The sequence below is a fragment of the Oncorhynchus keta genome, chromosome 17, assembly GCF_023373465.1.
Source record: "Oncorhynchus keta strain PuntledgeMale-10-30-2019 chromosome 17, Oket_V2, whole genome shotgun sequence".
Lineage (NCBI taxonomy): Eukaryota > Metazoa > Chordata > Actinopteri > Salmoniformes > Salmonidae > Oncorhynchus > Oncorhynchus keta.
Genome location: NC_068437.1, coordinates 55282367 through 55298892, shown reverse-complemented (window position 1 = coordinate 55298892; position 16526 = coordinate 55282367). Strand labels below are relative to the sequence as shown.

The 16526-nt window shown below is 45.2% G+C and overlaps 1 protein-coding gene across 1 annotated transcript in view; it reads right to left on the bottom strand.

Annotated features, from left to right (window-relative positions):
* Positions 1-16526, bottom strand: part of LOC127908379 (CD82 antigen-like) — an 84044-nt gene that overhangs the window by 34104 nt on the left and 33414 nt on the right. Inside the window, exon 4 of the mRNA XM_052466693.1 lies at positions 980-1104. Coding sequence (XP_052322653.1) covers positions 980-1104 — 125 coding nt within the window. The remainder of the gene's footprint in view (positions 1-979; positions 1105-16526) is intronic.

Sequence of the window (16526 nt, the reverse complement as noted above, 5' to 3'; positions counted from 1 at the left end):
CCTCACCCCTCTCTATTTTAACCTCCTCACCCCTCTATTTTAACCTCCTCACCCCTCTATTTTTAACCTCCTCACCCCTCTATTGTAACCTCCTCAACCCTCTCTATTTTAACCTCCTCACCCCTCTCTATGTAACCCCCTCACCCCTCTCTATGTAACCCCCTCACCCCTCTCTCTCTAACCTCCTCACCCCTCTCTATGCAACCTCCTCACCCCTCTCTATGCAACCTCCTCACCCCTCTCTATGCAACCTCCTCACCCCTCTCTATGCTACCTCCTCACCCCTCTCTATACAACCTCCTCACCCCTCTCTATACAACCTCCTCACTCCTCTCTCTCTAACCTCCTCACCCCTCTCTATGCAACATCCTCACCCCTCTCTATGCAACCTCCTCACCCCTCTCTATGCAACCTCCTCGCCCCTCTCTCTAACCTCCTCACCCCTCTCTATGCAACCTCCTCACCTCTCTATTTTAACCCCCTCACCCCTCTATTTTAACCCCCTCACCACCTCTATTTTAACCTCCTCGCCCCTCTATTTTAACCTCCTCACCCCTCTATTTTTAACCCCCTCACCCCTCTATTTTAACCCCCTCACCCCTCTATTTTAACCCCCTCACATTAATAATCCACACGGCTGATGTTGACGACATACGTAGTCAGACAGGAAGATGGTGTTATACTAAGAATCCAACCTCATTGGACCAAACAGCAGCATGAGCCTGTAGTCTAGTTCCTAACGCTGAGGAAGAACCTAGCCGGGTCCTTTTCAACACCAGTTGAATATCTTAGCTACAAATCAGAGAGAATACTGCAGCAGCTTAGAGCCTCGTGACATAACATCAAAACAGACTCTACATCCTGCACAGCGTTGTGGTGCAGGAACAAGCCTCTTTGACAGCAGGGGGTTGTGGGGAGGAGGTAGGTGGGGGGAGCTTTCGGTTGAGTGTTTTAGCAGTGTGGATGTGTTTTTACTCACCAGGCCCAGCAGGCAGCGTATCTCGTAGATGGCTCCTATACAGCCCAGGAAGCCCATAACCATGGAGAGAGAACCCACAGTGATCAGAATATAGGACGCCACTTTCAGAGTGGTGGAGGACTCCTCTGTAGAGAAGATGTACATCAACAGGTTAACATTCACCCTACAACACCACTCACTGAAACCAGGCTACAACACCACTTACTGAAACCAGGCTACAACATCACTCACTGAAACCAGGCTACAACACCACTCACTGAAACCAGGCTACAACATCACTCACTGAAACCAGGCTACAACACCACTCACTGAAACCAGGCTACAACATCACTCACTGAAACCAGGCTACAACACCACTCACTGAAACCAGGCTACAACACCACTCACTGAAACCAGGCTACAACATCACGCACTGAAACCAGGCTACAACATCACTCACTGAAACCAGGCTACAACATCCCTCACTGAAACCAGGCTACAAGCTACAACATCACTCACTGAAACCAGGCTACAACATCACTCACTGAAACCAGGCTACAACATCACTCACTGAAACCAGGCTACAACACCACTCACTGAAACCAGGCTACAACATCACTTACTGAAACCAGGCTACAACATCACTCACTGAAACCAGGCTACAACATCACTTACTGAAACCAGGCTACAACATCACTTACTGAAACCAGGCTACAACATCACTTACTAAAACCAGGCTACAAAATCACTCACTGAAACCAGGCTACAACACCACTCACTGAAACCAGGCTACAACATCACTTACTGAAACCAGGCTACAACATCACTTACTGAAACCAGGCTACAACACCACTCACTGAAACCAGGCTACAACATCACTTACTGAAACCAGGCTACAACATCACTTACTGAAACCAGGCTACAACATCACTTACTGAAACCAGGCTACAACATCACTTACTGAAACCAGGCTACAACATCACTCACTGAAACCAGGCTACAACACCACTCACTGAAACCAGGCTACAACATCACTCACTGAAACCAGGCTACAACACCACTCACTGAAACCAGGCTACAACATCACTCACTGAAACCAGGCTACAACACCACTCACTGAAACCAGGCTACAACATCACTCACTGAAACCAGGCTACAACACCACTCACTGAAACCAGGCTACAACATCACTCACTGAAACCAGGCTCCAACACCACTCACTGAAACCAGGCTACAACATCACTTACTGAAACCAGGCTACAAAATCACTCACTGAAACCAGGCTACAGGCTACATTCCCCCTACATCATCACTCACTGAAACCAGGCTACAACATCACTCACTGAAACCAGGCTACAAAATCACTCACTGAAACCAGGCTACAGGCTACATTCCCCCTACATCATCACTCACTGAAACCAGGCTACAACATCACTCACTGAAACCAGGCTACAGGCTACATTCCCCCTACAACATCACTCACTGAAACCAGGCTACAACATCACTCACTGAAACCAGGCTACAAAATCACTCACTGAAACCAGGCTACAACATCACTCACTGAAACCAGGCTACAACACCACTCACTGAAACCAGGCTACAACATCACTCACTGAAACCAGGCTACAACACCACTCACTGAAACCAGGCTACAACACCACTTACTGAAACCAGGCTACAACATCACTCACTGAAACCAGGCTACAACACCACTCACTGAAACCAGGCTACAACATCACTCACTGAAACCAGGCTACAACACCACTCACTGAAACCAGGCTACAACATCACTCACTGAAACCAGGCTACAACATCACTTACTGAAACCAGGCTACAACATCACTCACTGAAACCAGGCTACAACATCACTCACTGAAACCAGGCTACAAAATCACTCACTGAAACCAGGCAACAACATCACTCACTGAAACCAGGCTACAACATCACTCACTGAAACCAGGCTACAACATCCCTCACTGAAACCAGGCTACAAGCTACAACATCACTCACTGAAACCAGGCTACAACATCACTCACTGAAACCAGGCTACAACATCACTCACTGAAACCAGGCTACAACATCACTCACTGAAACCAGGCTACAAAATCACTCACTGAAACCAGGCTACAGGCTACATTCCCCCTACATCATCACTCACTGAAACCAGGCTACAACATCACTCACTGAAACCAGGCTACAAAATCACTCACTGAAACCAGGCTACAGGCTACATTCCCCCTACAACATCACTCACTGAAACCAGGCTACAACATCACTCACTGAAACCAGGCTACAAAATCACTCACTGAAACCAGGCTACAACATCACTCACTGAAACCAGGCTACAACACCACTCACTGAAACCAGGCTACAACATCACTCACTGAAACCAGGCTACAACACCACTCACTGAAACCAGGCTACAACACCACTTACTGAAACCAGGCTACAACATCACTCACTGAAACCAGGCTACAACACCACTCACTGAAACCAGGCTACAACATCACTCACTGAAACCAGGCTACAACACCACTCACTGAAACCAGGCTACAACATCACTCACTGAAACCAGGCTACAACATCACTTACTGAAACCAGGCTACAACATCACTCACTGAAACCAGGCTACAACATCACTCACTGAAACCAGGCTACAACATCACTCACTGAAACCAGGCTACAACATCCCTCACTGAAACCAGGCTACAAGCTACAACATCACTCACTGAAACCAGGCTACAACATCACTCACTGAAACCAGGCTACAACATCACTCACTGAAACCAGGCTACAACACCACTCACTGAAACCAGGCTACAACATCACTTACTGAAACCAGGCTACAACATCACTCACTGAAACCAGGCTACAACATCACTTACTGAAACCAGGCTACAACATCACTTACTGAAACCAGGCTACAACATCACTTACTAAAACCAGGCTACAAAATCACTCACTGAAACCAGGCTACAACACCACTCACTGAAACCAGGCTACAACATCACTTACTGAAACCAGGCTACAACATCACTTACTGAAACCAGGCTACAACACCACTCACTGAAACCAGGCTACAACATCACTTACTGAAACCAGGCTACAACATCACTTACTGAAACCAGGCTACAACATCACTTACTGAAACCAGGCTACAACATCACTTACTGAAACCAGGCTACAACATCACTCACTGAAACCAGGCTACAACACCACTCACTGAAACCAGGCTACAACATCACTCACTGAAACCAGGCTACAACACCACTCACTGAAACCAGGCTACAACATCACTCACTGAAACCAGGCTACAACACCACTCACTGAAACCAGGCTACAACATCACTCACTGAAACCAGGCTACAACACCACTCACTGAAACCAGGCTACAACATCACTCACTGAAACCAGGCTCCAACACCACTCACTGAAACCAGGCTACAACATCACTTACTGAAACCAGGCTACAAAATCACTCACTGAAACCAGGCTACAGGCTACATTCCCCCTACATCATCACTCACTGAAACCAGGCTACAACATCACTCACTGAAACCAGGCTACAAAATCACTCACTGAAACCAGGCTACAGGCTACATTCCCCCTACATCATCACTCACTGAAACCAGGCTACAACATCACTCACTGAAACCAGGCTACAAAATCACTCACTGAAACCAGGCTACAACATCACTCACTGAAACCAGGCTACAACACCACTCACTGAAACCAGGCTACAACATCACTCACTGAAACCAGGCTACAACACCACTCACTGAAACCAGGCTACAACACCACTTACTGAAACCAGGCTACAACATCACTCACTGAAACCAGGCTACAACACCACTCACTGAAACCAGGCTACAACATCACTCACTGAAACCAGGCTACAACACCACTCACTGAAACCAGGCTACAACATCACTCACTGAAACCAGGCTACAACATCACTTACTGAAACCAGGCTACAACATCACTCACTGAAACCAGGCTACAACATCACTCACTGAAACCAGGCTACAAAATCACTCACTGAAACCAGGCAACAACATCACTCACTGAAACCAGGCTACAACATCACTCACTGAAACCAGGCTACAACATCCCTCACTGAAACCAGGCTACAAGCTACAACATCACTCACTGAAACCAGGCTACAACATCACTCACTGAAACCAGGCTACAACATCACTCACTGAAACCAGGCTACAACATCACTCACTGAAACCAGGCTACAAAATCACTCACTGAAACCAGGCTACAGGCTACATTCCCCCTACATCATCACTCACTGAAACCAGGCTACAACATCACTCACTGAAACCAGGCTACAAAATCACTCACTGAAACCAGGCTACAGGCTACATTCCCCTACAACATCACTCACTGAAACCAGGCTACAACATCACTCACTGAAACCAGGCTACAAAATCACTCACTGAAACCAGGCTACAACATCACTCACTGAAACCAGGCTACAACACCACTCACTGAAACCAGGCTACAACATCACTCACTGAAACCAGGCTACAACACCACTCACTGAAACCAGGCTACAACACCACTTACTGAAACCAGGCTACAACATCACTCACTGAAACCAGGCTACAACACCACTCACTGAAACCAGGCTACAACATCACTCACTGAAACCAGGCTACAACACCACTCACTGAAACCAGGCTACAACATCACTCACTGAAACCAGGCTACAACATCACTTACTGAAACCAGGCTACAACATCACTCACTGAAACCAGGCTACAACATCACTCACTGAAACCAGGCTACAAAATCACTCACTGAAACCAGGCAACAACATCACTCACTGAAACCAGGCTACAACATCACTCACTGAAACCAGGCTACAACATCCCTCACTGAAACCAGGCTACAAGCTACAACATCACTCACTGAAACCAGGCTACAACATCACTCACTGAAACCAGGCTACAACATCACTCACTGAAACCAGGCTACAACACCACTCACTGAAACCAGGCTACAACATCACTTACTGAAACCAGGCTACAACATCACTCACTAAAACCAGGCTACAACATCACTTACTGAAACCAGGCTACAACATCACTTACTGAAACCAGGCTACAACATCACTTACTAAAACCAGGCTACAAAATCACTCACTGAAACCAGGCTACAACACCACTCACTGAAACCAGGTTACAACATCACTTACTGAAACCAGGCTACAACACCACTCACTGAAACCAGGCTACAACATCACTTACTGAAACCAGGCTACAACACCACTCACTGAAACCAGGCTACAACATCACTCACTGAAACCAGGCTACAACATCACTTACTGAAACCAGGCTACAACATCACTTACTGAAACCAGGCTACAAAATCACTCACTGAAACCAGGCTACAACACCACTCACTGAAACCAGGCTACAAAATCACTTACTGAAACCAGGCTACAACACCACTCACTGAAACCAGGCTACAACATCACTTACTGAAACCAGGCTACAACATCACTCACTGAAACCAGGCTACAACACCACTCACTGAAACCAGGCTACAACATCACTCACTGAAACCAGGCTACAACACCACTCACTGAAACCAGGCTACAACATCACTCACTGAAACCAGGCTACAAAATCACTCACTGAAACCAGGCTACAACACCACTCACTGAAACCAGGCTACAACATCACTTACTGAAACCAGGCTACAACATCACTCACTGAAACCAGGCTACAACATCACTGAAACCAGGCTACAACATCACTCACTGAAACCAGGACACATCACTCACTGAAACCAGGCTACAACATCACTCACTGAAACCAGGCTACAACATCACTCACTGAAACCAGGCTACAACACCACTCACTGAAACCAGGCTACAACATCACGCACTGAAACCAGGCTACAACATCACTCACTGAAACCAGGCTACAACATCCCTCACTGAAACCAGGCTACAAGCTACAACATCACTCACTGAAACCAGGCTACAACATCACTCACTGAAACCAGGCTACAACATCACTCACTGAAACCAGGCTACAACACCACTCACTGAAACCAGGCTACAACATCACTTACTGAAACCAGGCTACAACATCACTCACTGAAACCAGGCTACAACATCACTTACTGAAACCAGGCTACAACATCACTTACTGAAACCAGGCTACAACATCACTTACTAAAACCAGGCTACAAAATCACTCACTGAAACCAGGCTACAACACCACTCACTGAAACCAGGCTACAACATCACTTACTGAAACCAGGCTACAACATCACTTACTGAAACCAGGCTACAACACCACTCACTGAAACCAGGCTACAACATCACTTACTGAAACCAGGCTACAACATCACTTACTGAAACCAGGCTACAACATCACTTACTGAAACCAGGCTACAACACCACTCACTGAAACCAGGCTACAACATCACTCACTGAAACCAGGCTACAACACCACTCACTGAAACCAGGCTACAACATCACTCACTGAAACCAGGCTACAACACCACTCACTGAAACCAGGCTACAACATCACTCACTGAAACCAGGCTACAACACCACTCACTGAAACCAGGCTACAACATCACTCACTGAAACCAGGCTCCAACACCACTCACTGAAACCAGGCTACAACATCACTTACTGAAACCAGGCTACAAAATCACTCACTGAAACCAGGCTACAGGCTACATTCCCCCTACATCATCACTCACTGAAACCAGGCTACAACATCACTCACTGAAACCAGGCTACAAAATCACTCACTGAAACCAGGCTACAGGCTACATTCCCCCTACATCATCACTCACTGAAACCAGGCTACAACATCACTCACTGAAACCAGGCTACAAAATCACTCACTGAAACCAGGCTACAGGCTACATTCCCCCTACATCATCACTCACTGAAACCAGGCTACAACATCACTCACTGAAACCAGGCTACAAAATCACTCACTGAAACCAGGCTACAGGCTACATTCCCCCTACAACATCACTCACTGAAACCAGGCTACAACATCACTCACTGAAACCAGGCTACAAAATCACTCACTGAAACCAGGCTACAACATCACTCACTGAAACCAGGCTACAACACCACTCACTGAAACCAGGCTACAACATCACTCACTGAAACCAGGCTACAACACCACTCACTGAAACCAGGCTACAACACCACTTACTGAAACCAGGCTACAACATCACTCACTGAAACCAGGCTACAACACCACTCACTGAAACCAGGCTACAACATCACTCACTGAAACCAGGCTACAACACCACTCACTGAAACCAGGCTACAACATCACTCACTGAAACCAGGCTACAACATCACTTACTGAAACCAGGCTACAACATCACTCACTGAAACCAGGCTACAACATCACTCACTGAAACCAGGCTACAAAATCACTCACTGAAACCAGGCAACAACATCACTCACTGAAACCAGGCTACAACATCACTCACTGAAACCAGGCTACAACATCCCTCACTGAAACCAGGCTACAAGCTACAACATCACTCACTGAAACCAGGCTACAACATCACTCACTGAAACCAGGCTACAACATCACTCACTGAAACCAGGCTACAACACCACTCACTGAAACCAGGCTACAACATCACTTACTGAAACCAGGCTACAACATCACTCACTAAAACCAGGCTACAACATCACTTACTGAAACCAGGCTACAACATCACTTACTGAAACCAGGCTACAACATCACTTACTAAAACCAGGCTACAAAATCACTCACTGAAACCAGGCTACAACACCACTCACTGAAACCAGGTTACAACATCACTTACTGAAACCAGGCTACAACACCACTCACTGAAACCAGGCTACAACATCACTTACTGAAACCAGGCTACAACACCACTCACTGAAACCAGGCTACAACATCACTCACTGAAACCAGGCTACAACATCACTTACTGAAACCAGGCTACAACATCACTTACTGAAACCAGGCTACAAAATCACTCACTGAAACCAGGCTACAACACCACTCACTGAAACCAGGCTACAAAATCACTTACTGAAACCAGGCTACAACACCACTCACTGAAACCAGGCTACAACATCACTTACTGAAACCAGGCTACAACATCACTCACTGAAACCAGGCTACAACACCACTCACTGAAACCAGGCTACAACATCACTCACTGAAACCAGGCTACAACACCACTCACTGAAACCAGGCTACAACATCACTCACTGAAACCAGGCTACAAAATCACTCACTGAAACCAGGCTACAACACCACTCACTGAAACCAGGCTACAACATCACTTACTGAAACCAGGCTACAACATCACTCACTGAAACCAGGCTACAACATCACTGAAACCAGGCTACAACATCACTCACTGAAACCAGGACACATCACTCACTGAAACCAGGCTACAACATCACTCACTGAAACCAGGCTACAACATCACTCACTGAAACCAGGCTACAACATCCCTCACTGAAACCAGGCTACAACATCACTCACTGAAACCAGGCTACAACATCCCTCACTGAAACCAGGCTACAACATCACTCACTGAAACCAGGCTACAACATCACTCACTGAAACCAGGCTACAACATCATCCTAAACTATACAGAATGGTTTCCCGATATCTTACGAGTGACTCATTCTAGCCCATTTAAATGACCTGGTCAACCCTATGCAGTGAAATATACATGTGGCAGGTCAGGTACCATGTAATCCGGTAATGTAGTAGTAGTAGTAGTAGCAGTAGTAACAAGTCGAGTCAAGCAATGAGATCCGCCATGGACCCCCCAAAAAAAAAAAAAGAATTCAAGCAATGTTCTCTTTCAGAGTTATAACAGCCCACCAGAGACCAGAGAGAGCAAGGCTGGAGCAGAGGAATGGAGAGGAGATGGGGGGGGTAAGATGGATAGATTCCCTTGGCTGAGGGTAAGCTCCAGAGAGGCCCTTTCTCGGTCTGGAATGAAGCCTGGCACAGAGCTCTGGGGCTGGGACACGGCTCCAACTCACTCGGGGTCTGAGGTCAGGAGAACCAGAGATGTGCCGTTTCTCTGTCTGGAATGAAGCCTGGCACAGAGCTCTGGGGCTGGGACACGGCTCCAACTCACTCGGGGTCTGAGGTCAGGAGAACCAGAGAGGCCAGCTATAATATAATAACCCTTACCTTACCTAACCCTGACTCATGAATAATACTTCTAATGAAGAATCCTAATATTGTAAAATCAGCCAGACACATTGCTCCACAGATAAAACACCGCCAGACACATTGCCCAGACACATTGCCCCACAGACAAAACACCGCCAGACACATTGCCCCACAGATAAAACACCGCCAGACACATTGCCCCACAGACAAAACACAGCCAGACACATTGCCCCACAGACAAAACACAGCCAGACACATTGCCCCACAGACAAAACACAGCCAGACACATTGCCCCACAGACAAAACACAGCCAGACACATTGCCCCACAGACAAAACACAGCCAGACACATTGCCCCACAGATAAAACGTAACCACTTCAAAGCACTGGTTCACAGTGCATAACGATCAACCTAAAGACATTCAACTACAATATTCTTGCCATCTCATAAACCAGGCTCGTATAGATTACAATAAGGGACGCTGAACAATCGCAGTGAAACCACACACAGTATGGCAATGTAATAAAGCCAAACTAATGTGAGAGTATGTACTGTACCTGTCAAAAGATTAGGACACATCTACTCATTCAAGGTTTTTTGTTGTTTTTTTAAGCTATTTTCTAAAAAAAAAAATATAAAAAAAATATGCCATTTAGCAGACGCTTTTATCCAAAGCGACTTACAGTCATGTGTGCATACATTCTACATATGGGTGGTCCCGGGAATCGAACCCACTACCCTGGCATTACAAGCGCCATGCTCTACCAACTGAGCTAGAGAAGGACCACATTACACATTACACATACATTGTTGAATAATACTGAAGACATCACAACTATGAAATAACACATATGGAATCATGTAGTAACCCCCCCCAAAAGTGTTAAACAAATCAAAATATATTTTATGTTTGAGATTCTTCAAAGTAGCCACTCTTTGCCTGGTTCTATATAGGTCTATATACATACACATATAACCTAGATGACCTGGTTCTATATAGGTCTGTTCTGTTATAATCTCCACCCGGCACAGCCAGAAGAGAACTGGCCACCCCTCAGAGCCTGGTTCCTCTCTAGGTTTCTTCCTAGGTTTTGGCCTTTCTAGGGAGTGTTTCCTAGCCACCATGCTTCTACACCTGCATTGCTTGCTATTTGGGGTTTTAGGCTGGGTTTCTGTACAGCACTTGGAGATATCAGCTGATGTAAGAAGGGCTTTTTATAAATACATTTGATTTATTTTTGTATTGCAGTAAGGAAAGTTAGGAAAGTTGAGCTGTGGTAGGCAGCAGCAGGCTCGTAAGCATTCATTCAAACAGCACTTTCCTGCGTTAGCTCTTCGCTGTGCTTCAAGCATTGACTTCAAGCCAATCAACTTCTGAGATTAGGCTGGCAATACTAAAGTGCCTATAAGAACATCCAATAGTCAAAGGTCTATGAAATACAAAGGGTATAGAGAGAAATAGTCCTATAATAACTACAACCTAAAACTTCTTACATGGGAATATTGAAGACTCGAGTTAAAAGGAACCACCAGATTTCATATGTTCTCATGTTCTGAGGAACTTAAACGTTAGCTTTCTTACATGGCACATATTGCACTTTTACTTTCTTCTCCAACACTTTGTTTTTGCATTATTTAAACCAAATTGAACATGTTTCATTATTTATTCTGAGACTAAATTGATTGTATTTATGTATTATATTAAGTTAAAATAAGAGTGTTCATTTAGTGTCATTAGTGTCATTGTGAAAATATATGCATAAAAATCGTCCGATTAATCGGTATCGGCGTTGACAAATCATAATCAGTCGAACCTCTACACATGAAAGGCTAGCTACAGAAAGGCTAGCTACAGAAAGGCTAGCTACAGAAAGGCTAGCAACAGAAAGGCTACTTACAGAAAGGCTACTTACAGAAAGGCTAGCAACAGAAAGGCTACTTACAGAAAGGCTAGCTACAGAAAGGCTACTTACAGAAAGGCTACTTACAGAAAGGCTACTTACAGAAAGGCTAGCAACAGAAAGGCTAGCAACAGAAAGGCTAGCTACAGAAAGGCTAGCTACAGAAAGGCTAGCTACAGAAAGGCTACTTACAGAAAGGCTACTTACAGAAAGGCTAGCAACAGAAAGGCTAGCAACAGAAAGGCTAGCTACAGAAAGGCTAGCTACAGGGTTTGTGTGAAAGAAATGTCACACAGAGAACATAGATGTAAGCTACACGTGTCCTACAGCGCTAGGCATCAGCCGACAGAACACAGACCCGCGGCGGCGAGAGAGGAACACTTGTTCTGAACACTTACACTTGTTCTGAACACTTGTTCTGAACACTTACACTTGTTCTGAACACTTACACTTGTTCTGAACACTTGTTCTGAACACTTACACTTGTTCTGAACACTTACACTTGTTCTGAACACTTACACTTGTTCTGAACACTTGTTCTGAACACTTACACTTGTTCTGAACACTTGTTCTGAACACTTGTTCTGAACACTTGTTCTGAACACTTACACTTGTTCTGAACACTTACACTTGTTCTGAACACTTACACTTGTTCTGAACACTTGTTCTGAACACTTACACTTGTTCTGAACACTTGTTCTGAACACTTACACTTGTTCTGAACACTTGTTCTGAACACTTACACTTGTTCTGAACACTTACACTTGTTCTGAACACTTTTAGGCTGGGTTTCTGTACAGCACTTTGAGATATCAGCTGATGTACGAAGGGCTATATAAATACATTTGATTTGATTTGATTTGATTTGTGAGCTGTACTGTAGGCCTCAAAGCATGTGAAGTAAGAGCTGCAGTGGACCGACAGAGATCAGCCCAATGCTTCCTTTGTCAAAGGTTTGTTGGTGACAGAAAACGTAGCAAACAAAACGCTGAAACTTGCAAGGACGCAGACTTCCTTTCACAGCTCGCTAAATTCTAAAAAGGAGGACGTTTTCAAAGCCTTTAGATTAGTCAACTATTCTCAGAATGCACATCTGTGTTGCAGAGCTTCAGAAGCAGATGCACACTCATCTGTGTGGAATCTCTAGTGGTTTATGTAGTCAGCATGTGTTCTGCTCTGTCTTGTACCGTGGCACGTTTCCATGCAAGTCTCCTTCCATTGGAACTTCAGGAAAAAGTTCCTCTGGTGGTTTCCACGGAAACGTCCATTTAAAGAGACAGTTCAGAGCTTCGTCCCAAATGGCACCCTATTCGCTATGGTTCTAAACCGTCTCTTTAAATAGACGTTTCCGTGGAAACAACCAGGTTTCAGTGAGTTCTAGTGCCCTTTAAGACAGCAGTTCACACCCTCAGGGGGAGTTTTTCGGCATAGCAGGGTTAGCTGCATAAACATTTTCACGTATTTAGTCTGTATACAGAGAAACAAAACGAAAGCTTAAAATTAAACACACCGACTTGACATCAAACTAAAATTCAACCTCTAAGATGGATATAATATATCACGTGTTAACCTCACTAAGATGTTGTTTAGGCTAAGTGTAAACTGTGTAGACTAAGTGTAAACTGAAGAAAAAAAACAAAAACCTGATAAGCTAAACTGATTATGCAGCAATTTGGCATTGAACCCAAATTCAACCTGTAGTATGGATCTAGTACGTCGCGTTTCCAACTTAGTGTGAGAGTGTAAACTGAAAAAAATATATATTTCTGTGTTTTGGCATTAATCATCTGTGATAGAGCTCCCTAACCAAGGCCAAGGTCTTCTGTTAAAATATACACACCAAGCTGTGCTCTGACGAGCCCCTCCGATGATGAACTCTTGTGTTTCTTGTCACTATGGTGAACTGCTAACAGCGTGTCTCTGATATTAGAGAGAGAACATTCAGTGTGGGCTGAGACGAGGTGGTCTAGTGGGTTAAAGTAGCTGCCTACATGCTGATGTTGGATTGGTTAGAATCCAACCCACGCCGCACACCATCTCTCCTCCTAACTTTCCCGTCTCTCTCTCTCTCTCTCTCTCTCTCTCTCTCTAATGTCTCCATCCAGTAAAACAGGAAAATACTTTTGGAATAAAGAACATTCAGAAAGGGGAAGTTGATCTGTCAGATAGAGAATGGGGGGAGGGGACGGGGGCGGCGGCAGGGATGGGGGCGGGGACCGCGGCGGGGACGGTTAGGCTAATTGACATCATTTGAGTCAATTGGAGGTGTACCTGTGGATGTATTTCAAGGCCTACCTTCAAACTCAGTGCCTCTTTGCTTGACATCATGGGAAAATCAAAAGAAATCAGCCCAGACCTCAGAAAAAAACAAGTCTGGTTCATCCTTGGGAGCAATTTCCAAACGCCTGAAGGTACCACGTTCATCTGTACAAACAATTGTACGCAAGTATAAACACCATGGGACCACGCAGCCGTCATACCTCTCAAAAAATAAACGCAGTAAAACGAGTCCTATATCGACATAACCTGAAAGGTCACTCAGCAAGGAAGAAGCCACTGCTCCAAAACCGCCATAAAAAAGTCAGACTACGGTTTGCAACTGCACATGGAGACAAAGATTGTACTTTTTGGAGAAATGTCCTCTGGTCTGTTGAAACAAAAATAGAACTGTTTGGCCATAATGACCATCGTTATGTTTGGAGGAAAAAGGGGGATGCTTGCAAGCCGAAGAACAACATCCCCCAACCGTGAAGCACGGGGGTGACAGCATCATGTTGTGGGGGTGCTTTGCTGCAGGAGGGACTGGTGCACGTTTGACCCAAGTTAAACAATTGAAAGGCAATGCTACCAAATACTAATTTGTGTATGTAGTGTATGTAAACTTCTGACCCACTGGGAATGTGATGAAAAAAATACAAGCTGAAATAAATCATTCTCTCTACTATTATTCTGACATTTCACATTCTTAAAATAAAGTGGTGATCCTAACTGACCTAAGGCAGGGAATATTTACTAGGATTAAATGTCAGGAATTTTGAAAAACTGAGCTTAAATGTATTTGGCTAAGGTGTATGTAAACTTCCGACGTCAACTGTATACACACACACACACACACACACACACACACACACACACACACACACACACACACACACACACACACACACACACACACACACACACACACACACACACACACACACACACACACACACACACACACACACACACACACACACACACCTTCATGTACTTCTTAAGGAGCGCTGGTCATTAGTTTTGACAGCATCAGTGACTAGTTTACATCCTCCCTGCTTGAGCAGGTGTATATTGTGGGAGAGAAAATCCTGGCTGACAGCAGGTGAAGAACGTGTGAATAAGTGGGCTGTGGATATCCACACCACCGTTCACCCATGTAGGCTATCTAAACCCATGACTCATAAGATGTGCATATATATATGGAACTAAACTGATGGATTTTGATGCTGATATTTTTGTTGTTATGTAATTTAGATTGAAGTACCGGTGCATCAATTGATGAGGTCATTACCCAAACAGTTTGAACTCCAGAAATAAGTCTCTCACTGTTGCCGCCTGCTATCGACCTCCTACGCTCCCAGCTGTGCCCTGGACACCATTTGTGAATTGATCACCCCCTATCTAGCTTCATAGTTCGTTCTGTTTGGTGACCTAAAGTGGGATATGCTTAACACCCCGGCAGTCCTACAATCTAAGCTAGATGCCCTCAATCTCACACAAATCATCGAGGAACCCACCAGGTACAACCCTAAATCCGTAAACACGGGCACCCTAATTGACATTATCCTGACCAACTTGCCCTCCAAATACCCCTTCGCTGTTTTCAGTCAGGATCTCAGCGATCACTGCCTCATTTGCTGTATCTGCTATGGGTCCGCGGTCAAACGACCACCCCTCATCACTGTCAAACGCTCCCTAAAACATTTCTGCGAGCAGGCCTTTCTAATCGACCTGGCCCGGGTATCCTGGAAGGATATTGACCTCATCCCGTCAGTTGAGGATGCCTGGTCATTCTTTATAAATAATTTCCTCACCATCTTAGATAAGCATGCCCCGTACAAAAAATGCATAACTAAGAACAGATATAGCCCTTGGTTCACTCCAGACCTGACTGCCCTCGACCAGCACAAAAACATCCTGTGGCGGACTGCAATAGCATCGAACAGTCCCCGCGATATGCAACTGTTCAGGGAAGTCAGGAACCAATACACGCAGTCAGTCAGGAGAGCAAAGGCTAGCTTTTTCAAGCAGAAGTTTTCATCCTGTAGCTCCAACTCCAAAAAGTTTTGGGACACTGTAAAGTCCATGGAGAACAAGAGCACCTCCTCCGAGCTTCCCACTGCACTGAGGCTAGGTAACACGGTCACCACCGATAAATCCATGATTATCGAAAACTTTAACAAGCATTTCTCAACGGCTGGCCATGCCTTCCTCCTGGCTACTCAAACCGCG